The 14,031-nt window shown below is 26.9% G+C and overlaps 1 protein-coding gene across 17 annotated transcripts in view; it reads right to left on the reverse strand.

The window, feature by feature from the left end:
- The window catches only part of LOC119682122 (RNA-binding protein Nova-1), a 70,340-nt gene that overhangs the window by 5,352 nt on the left and 50,957 nt on the right, over positions 1-14,031 (reverse strand). For 7 of the 17 annotated variants that reach the window (XM_038095478.1, XM_038095474.1, XM_038095476.1 and 4 more), the window contains 3 exons: positions 11,376-12,186; positions 9,202-10,299; positions 1,333-1,395 (listed from right to left, as the gene is read on the reverse strand). The exons of 2 other annotated variants lie outside the window; for them this stretch is intronic. In XM_038095478.1, coding sequence (XP_037951406.1) covers positions 1,333-1,395; positions 9,202-10,006 — 868 coding nt within the window. In that variant the 5' untranslated portion in view covers positions 10,007-10,299; positions 11,376-12,186. Of the gene's footprint in view, positions 1-1,332; positions 1,396-9,201; positions 10,300-11,375; positions 12,187-12,267; positions 12,287-12,804; positions 12,813-14,031 lie in introns of all 17 variants that reach the window. 8 more of the 17 variants (XM_038095485.1, XM_038095486.1, XM_038095487.1 and 5 more) reach the window with 5 other exon arrangements.

The following is a 14,031-nucleotide window of genomic DNA, read 5'->3' on the forward strand; positions in this document are numbered from 1 at the left end:
TTTATAGTCTAAATAGTTCAAACAACTGTGTATTCATTCCATTAGTATGTTTAGCTTATATATGTCTTAGAAAACCATATCAATACATTAAAATTTTTGGGTCCCATTGTTATAAAGCTGGCTCCGGGCAAAGGAACAATTACTTCCATCGATTCCATCGATTACTATGTACGATAAATAGTGAAAAACGATACCTTCAATATACACGTAATAGGTTCCACTTTATATCACCGATCTATCGATTAGATGTAAAAAATAAGTGATTTTTATCGATTAAGTTAGTTTTAATGTCAGTTTCTATTTACTCATCGTATTTGTTGTTTGGTAATGTGAACAACAGGAATATCTGATTGCTAGTTTAAACTAGAGCACCTCGATCTTTATAAGAACTATTGTGCTAAATAATTTAATCAGTAAAGACATGATTTAATTTTTATATTATTATTTTTATAGAATTTTAGAATTGTCAATTAGTGAGATATTCAATACGCCATTACTTGGCAACTAAATGGCCGGCTTATACTTGAATCCATTCATACTTCTAGAAGGAAGTGGAAAATTTTCACTCCTTCTAATTGATTTTTCTTATTCGATTTTATCTGCTCTTATCTACCGCGTACAAAATTCGTAGACTCAGATTCGGAAACGAACGTATTAACCATTAATGGCTGAAAGAACTATAATAAAAATATTAATTAAATTAGCACATTCAACTAGAAAAGAAGAGCAGAAATGTATCGGAGTATGAAGGGGCTATACTGCACACTAATATCGTCCATGGATATTTGTGCCAAGAAAGAGAATTCAATATAATTGTAATTACTAAGCTCAACTTTACTGTTGAAGTACAAAAAGGACAAATTCACATCTTCAATAAGCTTAAAAAACTCTTTGATGCAACTATTCCTCATACGAAGCTCTATAATTACGAACACTTTTAATGTTAAAAGGATAAAATTACAACAATCGGTCGAGCAGACTTTCGCTAGAGTCCTCAAATATATTTAATTGATAAAGACTATATAAGTAAAAATTATTAATTTGTTAATGTAAAAAGCATCTTGAATAGTATATCATTAATATAATTAATGTAATATTTGTAATAACAAATAAATAATACAAATAAAATTAAAGCTTTAAATAAAAAAAAAGGAAAAAATTATTTATTAGTATTTACAACGACAAGTAGCAGCAACTGCTTCCTTGTGCTAAAAATAAAAATTCGATTATTTACAAATAAAGTTTAAGTTTTTATTAAAATACACTGAAAGAAAAAAGTTTCAAAGATGAGTTGTTTAATGAAATTTGTTATGAAACAATGATTTAGCTTACCATGAAGAAAATGATTGTTATTATTTTCAATTTCAACCTCAATTCCAGAACAAACTGACTCACCTAAAAAGATACAAACAAAGAACGAAGGGAATAGAAAAAGTTAATAATATTAAAAACAAACTGCTATTTAATTAATATATTTAATGATAAATTTAAAATAACAAATGTACAAATTGATGTAGAAAAGATTGTAGCGCATGGATTCACAGAAAAAACAAAATTGCATTTGCATTAATTTGGATTAATTATATACCTATATTATTTTTATATTTGTGTTCCAAGTTTTACTGGTCTTTATCGGATAGTTCCCTTTTTCTAATAATCTAAACATGACGAAATAATTCGAACCATCTGAATATTTAAAATTTTTTGTTTTGTATTTTGCTAGATAAAGTTGTAAAGTTGAACAAATTATAATTCTCATGCGGTTTGTAGATACATAAGTATATTTAGAACTGTGTTCACCAATTTGGAAATGTTAAATTTTAGTAACAGGAATCGCATGCAAATATTTAAATACTACTGTCGAATATAAGCATTTAAATATTGAACTTAAGAAGTTTATTTTATTTTACAAAATCCAGCGATTCAAACGTATATGCACAGCAGGCGATTACGTAACAATATTAATTAAAAGTGAATTTTTTAATAAAGAAAAAAAAAATTGACTACACTTGGTGTCTAGCTTAGTTTATACCGGCATTCCGAAAGGATCCACTTCGGACTATAGGCACATAAAACCGTTGGCAAAGCTTATAATACTATTTAAGGAAAGGTCTTGCAGTTCACAATGACCCACAAAGAAGAAAACTCCTAAAGTGGTAAAGCGGCGCCGCGTGTACTGGACAGAAACAATGCAGATGGGAGGTACTTTCATCGACCTCTCCACATCTGCGGATGGATTTCCTTTTATTGGACCGTGACCAAATTGGATATAGATGCTTGCATATCATTAAGTATTTTCATATTTTACTAAAAACTTCGGCACAGGAAGAACTCAGTGACAGTTTGCATGATACGACTTCATAATATTAAAATGAAAAATATATTATAACCAAGTAAAAAACTTTTAACGTTTCCATATCTACAAACCATATGAGAATTATAACTTATTTGAATCTAAAACTATTAAGTCATTCGAATATTAAATAGTTCGAATAATGGAAACAGCATTACTTCCGAGTCAAGAATTCACAAGCCGAAAAGTTAATTCCTATATTTGATATAATTCTAATAATAACAATGACATTTAATAATTTGGTTAAGTGTTCGCATTAATATAAAATTGCTCAATTTTCTATAAAATTTTTGATTAAATTCTATAAAAAAAATTTGTGCTTAGTTATTGATCGGTTGACTATTATTTGTTGATAAGTTGAAATTATATTGTTTTACTGAAGACCAGTTGTTAAAATATTAAATTGAAAATGTACACTAAACAAATATCTATTGTACATGATATATGCTATGTTATTTTCATCTATATACCTAAATAAATATATAGATTGATCCCAATCTCTTTTGGTGAATATATACATATATGTCAGTTAGTCGTCGTGCATGAAACGCTGATGACACTTCCAATTAATATTTGTGTCAAGCGTACCAACAAACAAGTCAACTCAACTGCCGGGGGGTAACGTACAAGTAGAAATAGCGTGTAAAGAATCGATAACTGCAATCAACCTCATATGAAATACAGATACACCTGATTATAGTGAGGCATACATATTGTGTTGACAGCAATATGTAAATAACATAAATCAACCAAGAGAGAAAAAAATAAGTACATTGAAAATTAGAGATACAATGATAAAAAGTAATGATAGCTATTTGAATTGAATAGTTTCTTATAACTATATTAAATTAAATTAGTTCTAATTTTGAATAATTAATTAAAAAATATACTATAATAGAATAATACACTGCAAGTAAATATAAAAAATAAAAAAACTAACTACATATATTTGTTAAATTAAATTCAATACTAAGTCTTCTATCTCTCATTATTATTATTTTCGTAATCGTAATAATTGATTTTAATATATCATAAAATAGACATATTTATGTGTTTAAATAACTGTTTTTTGTATCGTAACAATATTGCATCAGTGGCAATTAAAATCCACAGGTGAAAATATGGTATGGCATTTGATCTAGAAGTGTGAAGACCCCTACATATTTGAAAATTACAATTTGTGACTTAAACCATCAATTCTAATCACTGACTCTAGACAATTATCAAGTTTTTTTGACGTGAAATTAAAAATTAAAATGTTTGAATCTGTAGAAGATATTTAGTTTACTCAGAAAGTTGCTACAAACCCACACAACACATACTGTTTTATATTTATTGGCATGGTCGCACATGTAATATTATATTTTGGTAGGTGAGTTACCCACCAAAATCATGCGTTCTGTCAAATACTGAACTTTGTCTGGATCGATCATATGCAATTACTAGCTATATGCCAACAAATATTCGAAAATCACATCAAAAGAACCAAGTACTGTAAGATGTGCTGTGAACTACATTTGATTTGATGTTTTAGTTTACACCTAATGTTAAACAATAAATTAAAAAGAAAATTTGATTAAAATCTCAATCACAATTATGTTTTATTTACGTTACTTATGGAACTACGAAATGGATAACCCTGTACATATATAATATATTAAAGAAACAGTCGTTATTTAAAATACAAACAAGATAACTAAAATATGTTTGAGATAAGAGAAACAGTTTCGTCAATTTAAAAAGCCAAAATGCAATGTTGTCGCGTTCTAACAAAAAACAAAAATTATTTCAGTTTATTATATCAGAAGTTTCGGAGAGAGCACTGAGAATGTTCAGTATTTCAATTAACTTCCACATGACTTAATGGCGTTGAGTACATATACAGTGAAAACAAAAAAGTAAAAGCTTATTTAATTAGAATATTAAAATACAGATGTTCACACAACGCTAAAGGGAAATACATACACGCGTATACTATGTACAATCAAATATAGAACGTTTGGTTTGCACAGTGAAATATTGTATATTTGTTCTATATTTAAGCAAGTGGAACAACTCAGTAATAGATAAAGAGCAAGAGTAAAGAAAAAAAACACTTGTTACTATTCCCTCAGCAACCCTTTCGTGCCTTCCATATTGTAGACAAAGTGGCACAGATACGTACTCATGCAATGTGTGGAGACTAATATTTTCTGTTTAAACAGATTTTACTTCATATTGTTGATAGATACTTTTTTATAAGCATAATCCATTCATACAAATATAGATAAATTTGCATTTGTGTACATACATAAGCACTACAAATTTTTATGTGCTCCATTAACTATTTGCTGTGTAATAAATCTTTAAGATATTAGACTAATAATATAAATAACCGCTGACACATTTTCCATTTTCTTTATAACAACACACATAATCATATGTGCTGATAGACATATATATATATATATATATATATAGATGTATATAGAATAATTTGCATATGTACATTTTCACACATTTTCGTGGTACATTTGTATCTGTAGTTTTTCCTTCAGAGTGACTAAAAGTTCTGTGCCAAACATATGTTAATGTTGACATTGGCACGCAATGTACGTTTAAATTACATATTTACATATTCAACTTATTGGAATAAATAATCTAGAAAATCTTAAAATATTGATTTTCAATTAGTTTTGAAAAATTTAAAAATAAATTGATTAAATATTTTTAAGAAATTTGTTCATAACATAATATAAAACTATTAAAATTCCATTACAAAATCTAACTAATAGACACATCAGTACAATGTTGGAGGATTAATAATCCTTAATACTAAATTTCCATAACATTTTCGATAAGAAACATACGTCTATTTTTCTGACATTTTACAGTGAGCTTGAGAACGACATATTTACACGAAACATAAACAAAACAGGAGAATATTGCTGTATTATAGCACTATAATTATTGGTTCAGCAATTATTATGAACAAATTTTAACCGTGTTCACACCCGCGTGGGGAAATACGTGTAGAAAATAGAAAATCCTGTAGAATTAGTACCTTACTAGCTTAATTGAATCGACATATTATATAAGTGGTATAAACAGTTTAGCAAAAAATTAAACAAATATATTATTTAGTAAATAACGTAACATCTTCTGTCATATTGAACTTAAGAATACCATAATCCAATTAACTGTAAAGTTAAGATAGCTTTTTTCGGCCACATTTTCCCCGTAATATCCGGAATTAATTCCTACAAGACGGAAAGAACCTCTATCTTTGTGTGTGAAAAAAAAGCAAAGCATATTCCTATCTCTAATCTTTATAACACCATTCAGGTGACTAGCAAACTTTTTTCCAGGTCCATATTTTATAAATTGCACTCCAATATTTGACCTTTATTCTATTCCTTTCGTACAACCAAGTATATTTATTTATAATTTCAAATAAATAATTAAAAAATAAATAAATTTAAATAAATTATTAATGAAATAAGTAGAAGTACTGAATAAGATTATTGCACTTTCAACTAGCAAAGTGAAAAATACATAAATAAATAAAAAGTGATGAATCAAATTACTCCGAACTACCGCAGAATATTTTGTATTTAGCAATACAATGCTAATCTAAAAATCCATTAACCTTGAAAATCTAAATTTATCGTATTTCTAATTAAGAAAGTTAATAATTGCAACTGAAAATATAATAACATATCATCATTATATAAAATAAACGTACACGAGGAGCATCTGTTAGCTAACAATATGATGATGAGATGAGAAAGGAGAAACAACAGTTCATATGAAACCCTTTACATATTGTTAATATTATTTAACAGTTCTATAAATATAATTAAAATGTTTTATACTTAAAAACAACTCATTAGAAATAAGGTTTGAAATGGATTATTTCATTATATTAAATATTTAATAGCTATGGAATGAAATTTATGTTGTAAATATTTATTTAAATATTAAAGTATTAACTTATTTGAAGAAATAAACCTATTTTTTAATAGTTAAATATTTTTATAAATTATAAATACTTTTTAATTAATAAATTGCTAAATTACAACTAATAGGTGAAATAAATTTGCTTTTAATTATAGATGAAAATAATTTATTTACCAAATTTCATCAATTTTAATTTACCTAACCTTATTTATGTGGTTGACACACAGGCGCAATAAACAAATACTGTATACTTTCAGGCACTTTAAGTATTTAATCACTACAAGGAAAATAATGCAATCAGTGCTACCCGCCCACCCATTCTGCAGTAAAACATAATTTATGACACAATTTTATTAAAACCACGAAGATGCGCTTTCAATATAACTTTTACAGTTCACTATGACAAAATAAATAATAGCAAAATATGCAAAAATATTTATGCACGGGTAGAGTATGTGTAGTATGTGTATGTGTATGTGTAGACATATAATATACAATATATATCAACCGAGATAAGAATATGTGCACACTCACATATATAGATGTGGTAAGTAACATGCAGAAATACCATTACAAACACTCAAAAAATATCTCTGATGATATAAAATGCAAATGTGACCATAATAAAATAAACAGAGATACGATTTTTGTTGTATTTTGTACTGGTATTTTTATTTTCATACATTCTCATACCCTGGCCCAGCAGTAGGCAGTAAAAAGTGTATGTGTACAACCCGTAAATGCAAGGATTTTTGCATTAATAAATGTATTTGTGCATATGTAGGAGCAACTATAGTTGAAAACAAATAATAAAAACACGACAAAACATAAGGAAACAAACACATTGAAGAGGAAGTACGCAGCAGAAACTGGGCCAACTAAAAGGATATAGCTGTGCATTTTATTAGCTTGTTGTGTTTATGGAAGGCATTTGTTCCGACACGAAAATAATAATTAAAAATACAATTAATTAATATGAAAACTTCAACAGAAGTATGATTAAACTGTGACTAATTTAAAATGCAATATTACAATTTGTTCAATGTTTTCTAAAATTCTCAAAAGAGCACCAGGATATTTCAATACTTAGTTGAAACACCATAAAACCAGAGTTAAATAAAATCCTATCATTTAAAAAAGATAAAAAATACAGATTGAAAAGATAATATAAAAATTTATCTCTCTCTCTCTTTCTCTAACACTCTCTCTCTTTGATTTGATCAGATCATTATATTTGAAGAAAAATAAATTATTTTTAGTAAGAAAATAATATTAAAATCAAATAATTCACTAGACTTTAATAATATTAAATAAAAGAAACATATATAAGACCCTGACTATCTGTTCTTTCTCTCACTGATTTGAACAGAGTACTATATTAAAAGAAAAGATTTACCTTTAATACATTGTAAGGTTGTAAAAATATATATAAAAAGAAATATACAGAAATGTGTCTCTTTTTTATTTGCTCTGTTTAAGTAAATTCGAATGTTATATTGAACACTCTAATAAAAGCAATAAATTATTTCTGTTAATATTAGAACTTAATTTGAATGAGGTTAAACAATTAAAATAATTTTTAATTCGTATGGAAAAGATATGAAAATATTATTTTCTGAGTATACCTGGTAAATCTTTTAAGCAGTTATATTAACAAACAATGGTAAACTAAAATGAAGTATATGAAAATGTCTTATTACTGCCATATTCGATATACCTTTCTTTATATAGACTAAAATATTAGTTACGAACATATGTGATATTTTAAATACAATTTAATCATATTAGTTATTAGTTTATTAAATTTGTGCTACACATGATTCATGTTGTTATTTTTAACAATTTATGTATGTCAGTCCTTTTTATCATATAGCTTACATAACTGTTGCCATTTAGTTACTGACTTGTCACTGTATTTTGTTTTCCTATAATACGAGTACTATTTTGTATAGCTTCCATTTTAATCCATTAATATTGCATTGATACGTAGTTTTATTACAGGCCACAGGGCGTATGATACAGAAGTCAAAACAATATATTAAAACGTATATACCATATGTATATACACAAATGCTTACAATTGCATAGAACTAAATATAATTTCATATAAAAGCTGACTATGGAAATTATCTAATTTAGTTAAATCATATTTCCTATACTTCATTAGAAAATAAAATAATTATGAATGAATTTGCACTTCAATAAGAAGCCAGAAATACAATCAAAAATGTATACATTTGTACACATTTAATACATAGTATATAGTGTACATTTAATGAGTATGAATTATTTTCATTATATAAATTTAATTTTTTAAATAAATTTATTTAAATTCATTTTGATTTAAATATTTTTCTCATGAAACAACATTTTAATCTATTAATTATGCAACATGTATATGCAACAAAATGTTTATATATTATTATAAACATATAAACACCAATTTTATTAGCAATAACAAAAACAGAGATGTTATAAAATCATGTTTAAAAGAAATAACCAAAATATAGTACTATGTTTACGATAAAGATAAAAATAAAAAATAAAAATATGAAAAAAAAAACTTAGAAAATTCATATTAATATACTACGCATTTATAAAATATTGTGGGTGTGTTTGTTGCTATGTAAAAGTTGCACAATAGAAGCATTAAAAGTTGCGACAGATATATGCACAAAAAATATATGTAAATTGAAAAAGAAAATATATATATATAGAAACTTTCCCACAAAAAGCAATTTTTTATTTCAAATTTACTAAGAAATGAATTTGTATTAAATATAAAAGTATATTTGACGATCAACTTTAAACTGATTGAATTTGTTTTGAACGTATGAGTAATGTTGCAGTGGCAATGTTGCTGCAACAAGATTATGCATTATATGACAAATTTGACATTGAAAACTCACCATAACACCAACAGGACTTATATGGCGACACATTGCTGCCATGTTGATGCTGATGCTGATGCTGATGTTGATGCTGATGATGATGCTGTTGTGAATGTTGCACCTGTTGTTGCTGTTGTTGTGTTGTAGATGATGCCGTTGAAGTTGCTGCAGCTGTTGTTACTGTTGGTGATGCAGCAGAGGAACTATTACTACTATTATTGCTGTTGTTATTATTGGAAAGTGTTGTTTGTGCAGCTACATTTGTATTCTGTTGCTGTTGCTGTTGCTGTGGCGATTGTTGCTGTTGCGCATCCATCTGGTGATGATTATGCAAATTAAAATGTGATTTTGTTTGAGATTTCGCAATAACATTATTAAATGTTGTTGCATTTATTGATGACATTGTTGTCGATATCGGTGAAGATGGTATAGGCGATGATGTCAACGATATGGAATGTTTTTTATTTAAATGTTGGTTGTGATGGTGTTGGTGGTTGTGGTTGTGGTTGTGGTTCAAGTGTTGGTTAAAACTTGTTTGTATTGTACTTGGAGACGAAGATGTCGAAGATGAATGTAAACTTTGTTGCGGAGAATGATGAAAATTATTTAATTGCTGCTGCTGCTGCTGCAGTTGTTGATGTTGTTGTTGTTGTTGCCGTTGTTGCTGTGCATACAAGTCCATGTGATGGTTAAGAAATTGCTGGGCTGCTGTAGCGCCACCAATTAAATCGAATGCATTATTTAAAAGACTTTCCGCTGAGACAGCAGTATTTGGTTGCAATTGCAATTGTTGCTGAAATGTTGCAGAATTCGGTTGAGACATGTTACTTATGTTAAAGTTATAAACTTGATTCTTAATCTTTGTTATTGTATCTTGTTTTTTGAGTCGGGCGTTTTCAAGAGAAATGTTGGCGATCAGTCTTCTGGCTTATTTCTATATTTGGGCGTATTTCATATATATGGGATTGAATGTGGCCGGAATTTCTTTTAATGTATTTTTTTTTTATAAAAAAATATGCTCTTTTGTGACGGTTTTTGTGCTCTGCTTCATAAGTTTTCAGTGTTGCAATTGTATTTGATTGCAGTAGATTTATAATGCTGCAATAGGCGACAAAGCTGATTTAATCATTTATTATTGTTGTTGTTGTTGTAGGAAATAGTTGCCGCATTTAAAGTTGCAAGGTTGCAGAGTTGCAGGTTTGCAGGGTTGTTTTTATTTAGTAAAGTAATTTTTCAATATAGGCCAAAGGGAAGAGAAAAAAATAGAAACAGTTAAAATTAATGTTGCTGAAACAACGGCTTTTTTTTTGTTTTTGATGTAATTATGTTTTGAAGCTTTTGGTTGTTATAAACAATGTTGATGAAACATTTTTATTGCTTATGTGATATTGTATATTATACATACGAGTATCTTTTCATTTATTACTTTTATTATGGTTTTTTATTAAAATAAAATGTTCACGTAATAATTATTGAAATTTTTTACGCAGTATGTTGATAGTGGTTGTGGTGGTGGTTTGGTGGTGGTAGTGGTTGAGTGGTGGTTGTGGTGGTGGTTATATAGGCGACAACAACAACAACAAGATGAACAGGAGCAGCAATTTTTGTTAAGTATTAAGTAGTAGTAGTAGTAGTAGTAGTAGTAGTAATAATAAGAGTAATTAAAGTTGTTAGTGGTAAGAGTAGCAGTTTCTTGTTTAAATAGTAGTAGAAATGATAATGGTACTATAAAAAGTAGTAGTAGTAGTAGTAATGGTAGTAGTTTTAATAGTTAAAGTAATGGTTGTAGGCGTAGTAGTTGCAGTCGATTTTATTTGAATTTGAAATGTAAAAAGTGCTCGAAATATTTTTGATTTTATTTAATGAACGCAGATGTTTATGGTAAATGATGATTATTTTTTTTAAGTTCTGCTCTTTTTATTTATATTGTACAAAACTGTTGCTTGTTAAATTAGATGATAAAAGTTGCAGTAATGAATATGAGTAGTAGTACTGAAATATTATTATATAATTCTTCAGCTGCTATTTACAATTAAATATGTTACTGGAGCATGAATGTAATTGTTGAGGTCGATTTTTTTAATGATCGTTATATATGATTAAATATATTAGTTGAAAATATAAGTACAAAAAAAAATTATTCAAAAATGCACAACATCCAATTAAATAATATTTAATATCAATTAATTTACCATTAAAGCCAGTTTCAAATCTATCAACGGTTGCAGTAAGTAATCGTGCTTTAGACTCTTTTTGTGTGTGCTTAGCTTCAATGTTGCCAGAATCGTCAGTGTTGCCAGAGATATTGTTGCTTTTTAACAGTATTTATCCTGCGCGCTGTTGGTAGTACTTTATTGCACTTTATTACACATATATATAATTATGTTAAGCAGATAATGCTGTTAACATTAATATACACGTTTTATTGTTGTTGTTTACTTTGCAGTATTTTCTGTGACTTGCAATAGTTGCTGCAACGTTTGTGGCACATGAATTTGCTGTTAATGGTAAATGCTGCTAATGTTGCAAATGCTAATATTGATGCTGATGCTAATGTTGATGTTGATGCTGATGTAAGTGTTGCTATGCTATATGGAAATTGTTGTTCCTTATAAACGTTGAAGTGCAGCACTACTGATGAATGAACGAAATCATTTGTTTTGGAATTTTGGATTTTTGTTTCTTGGAAGCATTTGCACATTTAAACAATGTGTTTCTTTTTCACATACTTATTACGTTATTATATTCTTTTTTTTTTTTTGTTTTTATAACTGTTTTATTTTTTTTTCTAGTTACAATTGTTTAATATTTTTTTTTAGCATTTAGTCTTTTAAATTATTTATGATAGCGAAGTTTAGTTTTTTTAAGTCTATATGGATTTGAGTGTGTTTCTTTTCTGCGATTTTCGAGTTATCACAACATTATTTTCTTGATTATTTAATTAACTAAATATCACATTTATTGCTTTCTTATGTTTTTAGTACTTTTGTGGGAATGTTTCTGCTGCAAAATTTTTTATTACGAAAGAAAAAGGTTTTATTTTTTAATTTTGATACTCATATTAATGTTAATTATATTAAAAACCTTTATATAAACGAATAAGCTACAACAGCAATATAACAATATAAATTAATAATTATAAAATATATACTTAAAATTAATTTGAAATCATTTTTAGTGAAAAAAGTAACAACAATTCAAACTATATTGTTGGAATTTTTCCATTAAAATTTTTTAAATGATTGAATATTGTGCTGGATTTTTATTCATAAAAATTATTCATTTTAAAGTTTAAATTTAAATTCTGACACTTTTATATAGTTAATAATTATAACAATTAGAGAAGTATGTGTAGCATGAATGCCACACATGTCATTTTGTTTTTTATAATAATTAAAACAGATTGTGGCAATAATTATTGTTAGTTTATAATAGCAATAATTGTCATACAATCACAAAAAAATTAAATTTTTTATTTTCTGTAGAAATTAATGAAAAAATATCATAGTACAGATTACTTTATTCTTTTATTATTATCTCTCCAGAAAATCAAACACATATCTCGATCATCTATGAAACAATTTATCGCCATATTTCTGATGGCATTTATAATAATATTACCATCATAGCTAAAGTTTATAGTTATTATTAGAACCAGAATTTGTAGTTTAAAAAATAAATTCATGAAAATATTAAACTACTTCACAACATTAAAAGTGCTGTTTTTTCCACAATTTTCGAAAAAAAACCCGCTTTAATACTGATATCATCCGCAAACACCTTACAACTACCTGTCACCGTAGTCAAAAATATATACTGAAATGCTTTAAAACGATATTAGCTGAAACTACCAGCAAAACAAAAACAAAAACAAAAAAACAAACTAAAAATAGTAAAACAACAACAACAATAACGACACCAAAAATACCAGAAATACACAAAATTTATTTAAAAAAAAAAACTTAAACACGAAAAGTCCACTGATCAATGGCTATTGATGATGCTTGATGCTTGCTGCTGCTGCTGCTTTTGTGCTTCATCATTATTATAATGAAGTTTTTCATTATGGCAATGATGAGCTCAGTTATGATATTATGCATATAATAGTTTAGACAATAATCATCATGCCAAATATTTTATGAAAAAAAAAACTGAAACTTTAAATTCCCAACAAAAAACACAAATGTATTCAATACAATAAATCTATAATTAACAACACGCACAGTGGTCGAAATATGTCATTAGCATTGTCAAAAAACAAAAAAAAAAAAAAGAAAAACAATAGGATAGAGAACTACTGATGACTTGTAAAATTGGTTTACATATCATAATTATATTGCAGTAAAAGCATTTGAGGATTTAATGAAAAATAAATTTAATATTTATATTTGTAGTTTCAAATAACTTATTACTAAAAACTATATATCAACAACAAAATTAGTTAATATAGTATATATTAAAACTCTCTTCTTTTTAACAAGTCTGAAAAAAAATATTTTAGATTTTTAATAACTAATAATAACTTCTTTATACTTTTATTTTTAACTAAAATACATCCTCGTTTGATTTGACTAAGCATTTTTGTAATACAGTCAAGGTGCAAGACGGTTTAGAGAGCTAATTACATACAATTACAAAAAAATCTTTAACTGCAAGTCTCCTTAAGTCAAACCTTTTCTTTGCAAAATAGTACTTCGAGTTATGGAAGTTTGACTTATATATATTATATTATATTATATATTATATAAAACAATTTAAGTTTGAAATTTTATTCCTTTCAATTGAAAGTTAAAATTTAACTATGAAATTTTCCATATTTTACAGTAGCAACAATTTTTTTGTAATTAT

Source organism: Teleopsis dalmanni, chromosome 2, assembly GCF_002237135.1.
Source record: "Teleopsis dalmanni isolate 2A chromosome 2, ASM223713v2, whole genome shotgun sequence".
In the NCBI taxonomy this organism is placed as follows: Eukaryota; Metazoa; Arthropoda; class Insecta; order Diptera; family Diopsidae; genus Teleopsis; species Teleopsis dalmanni.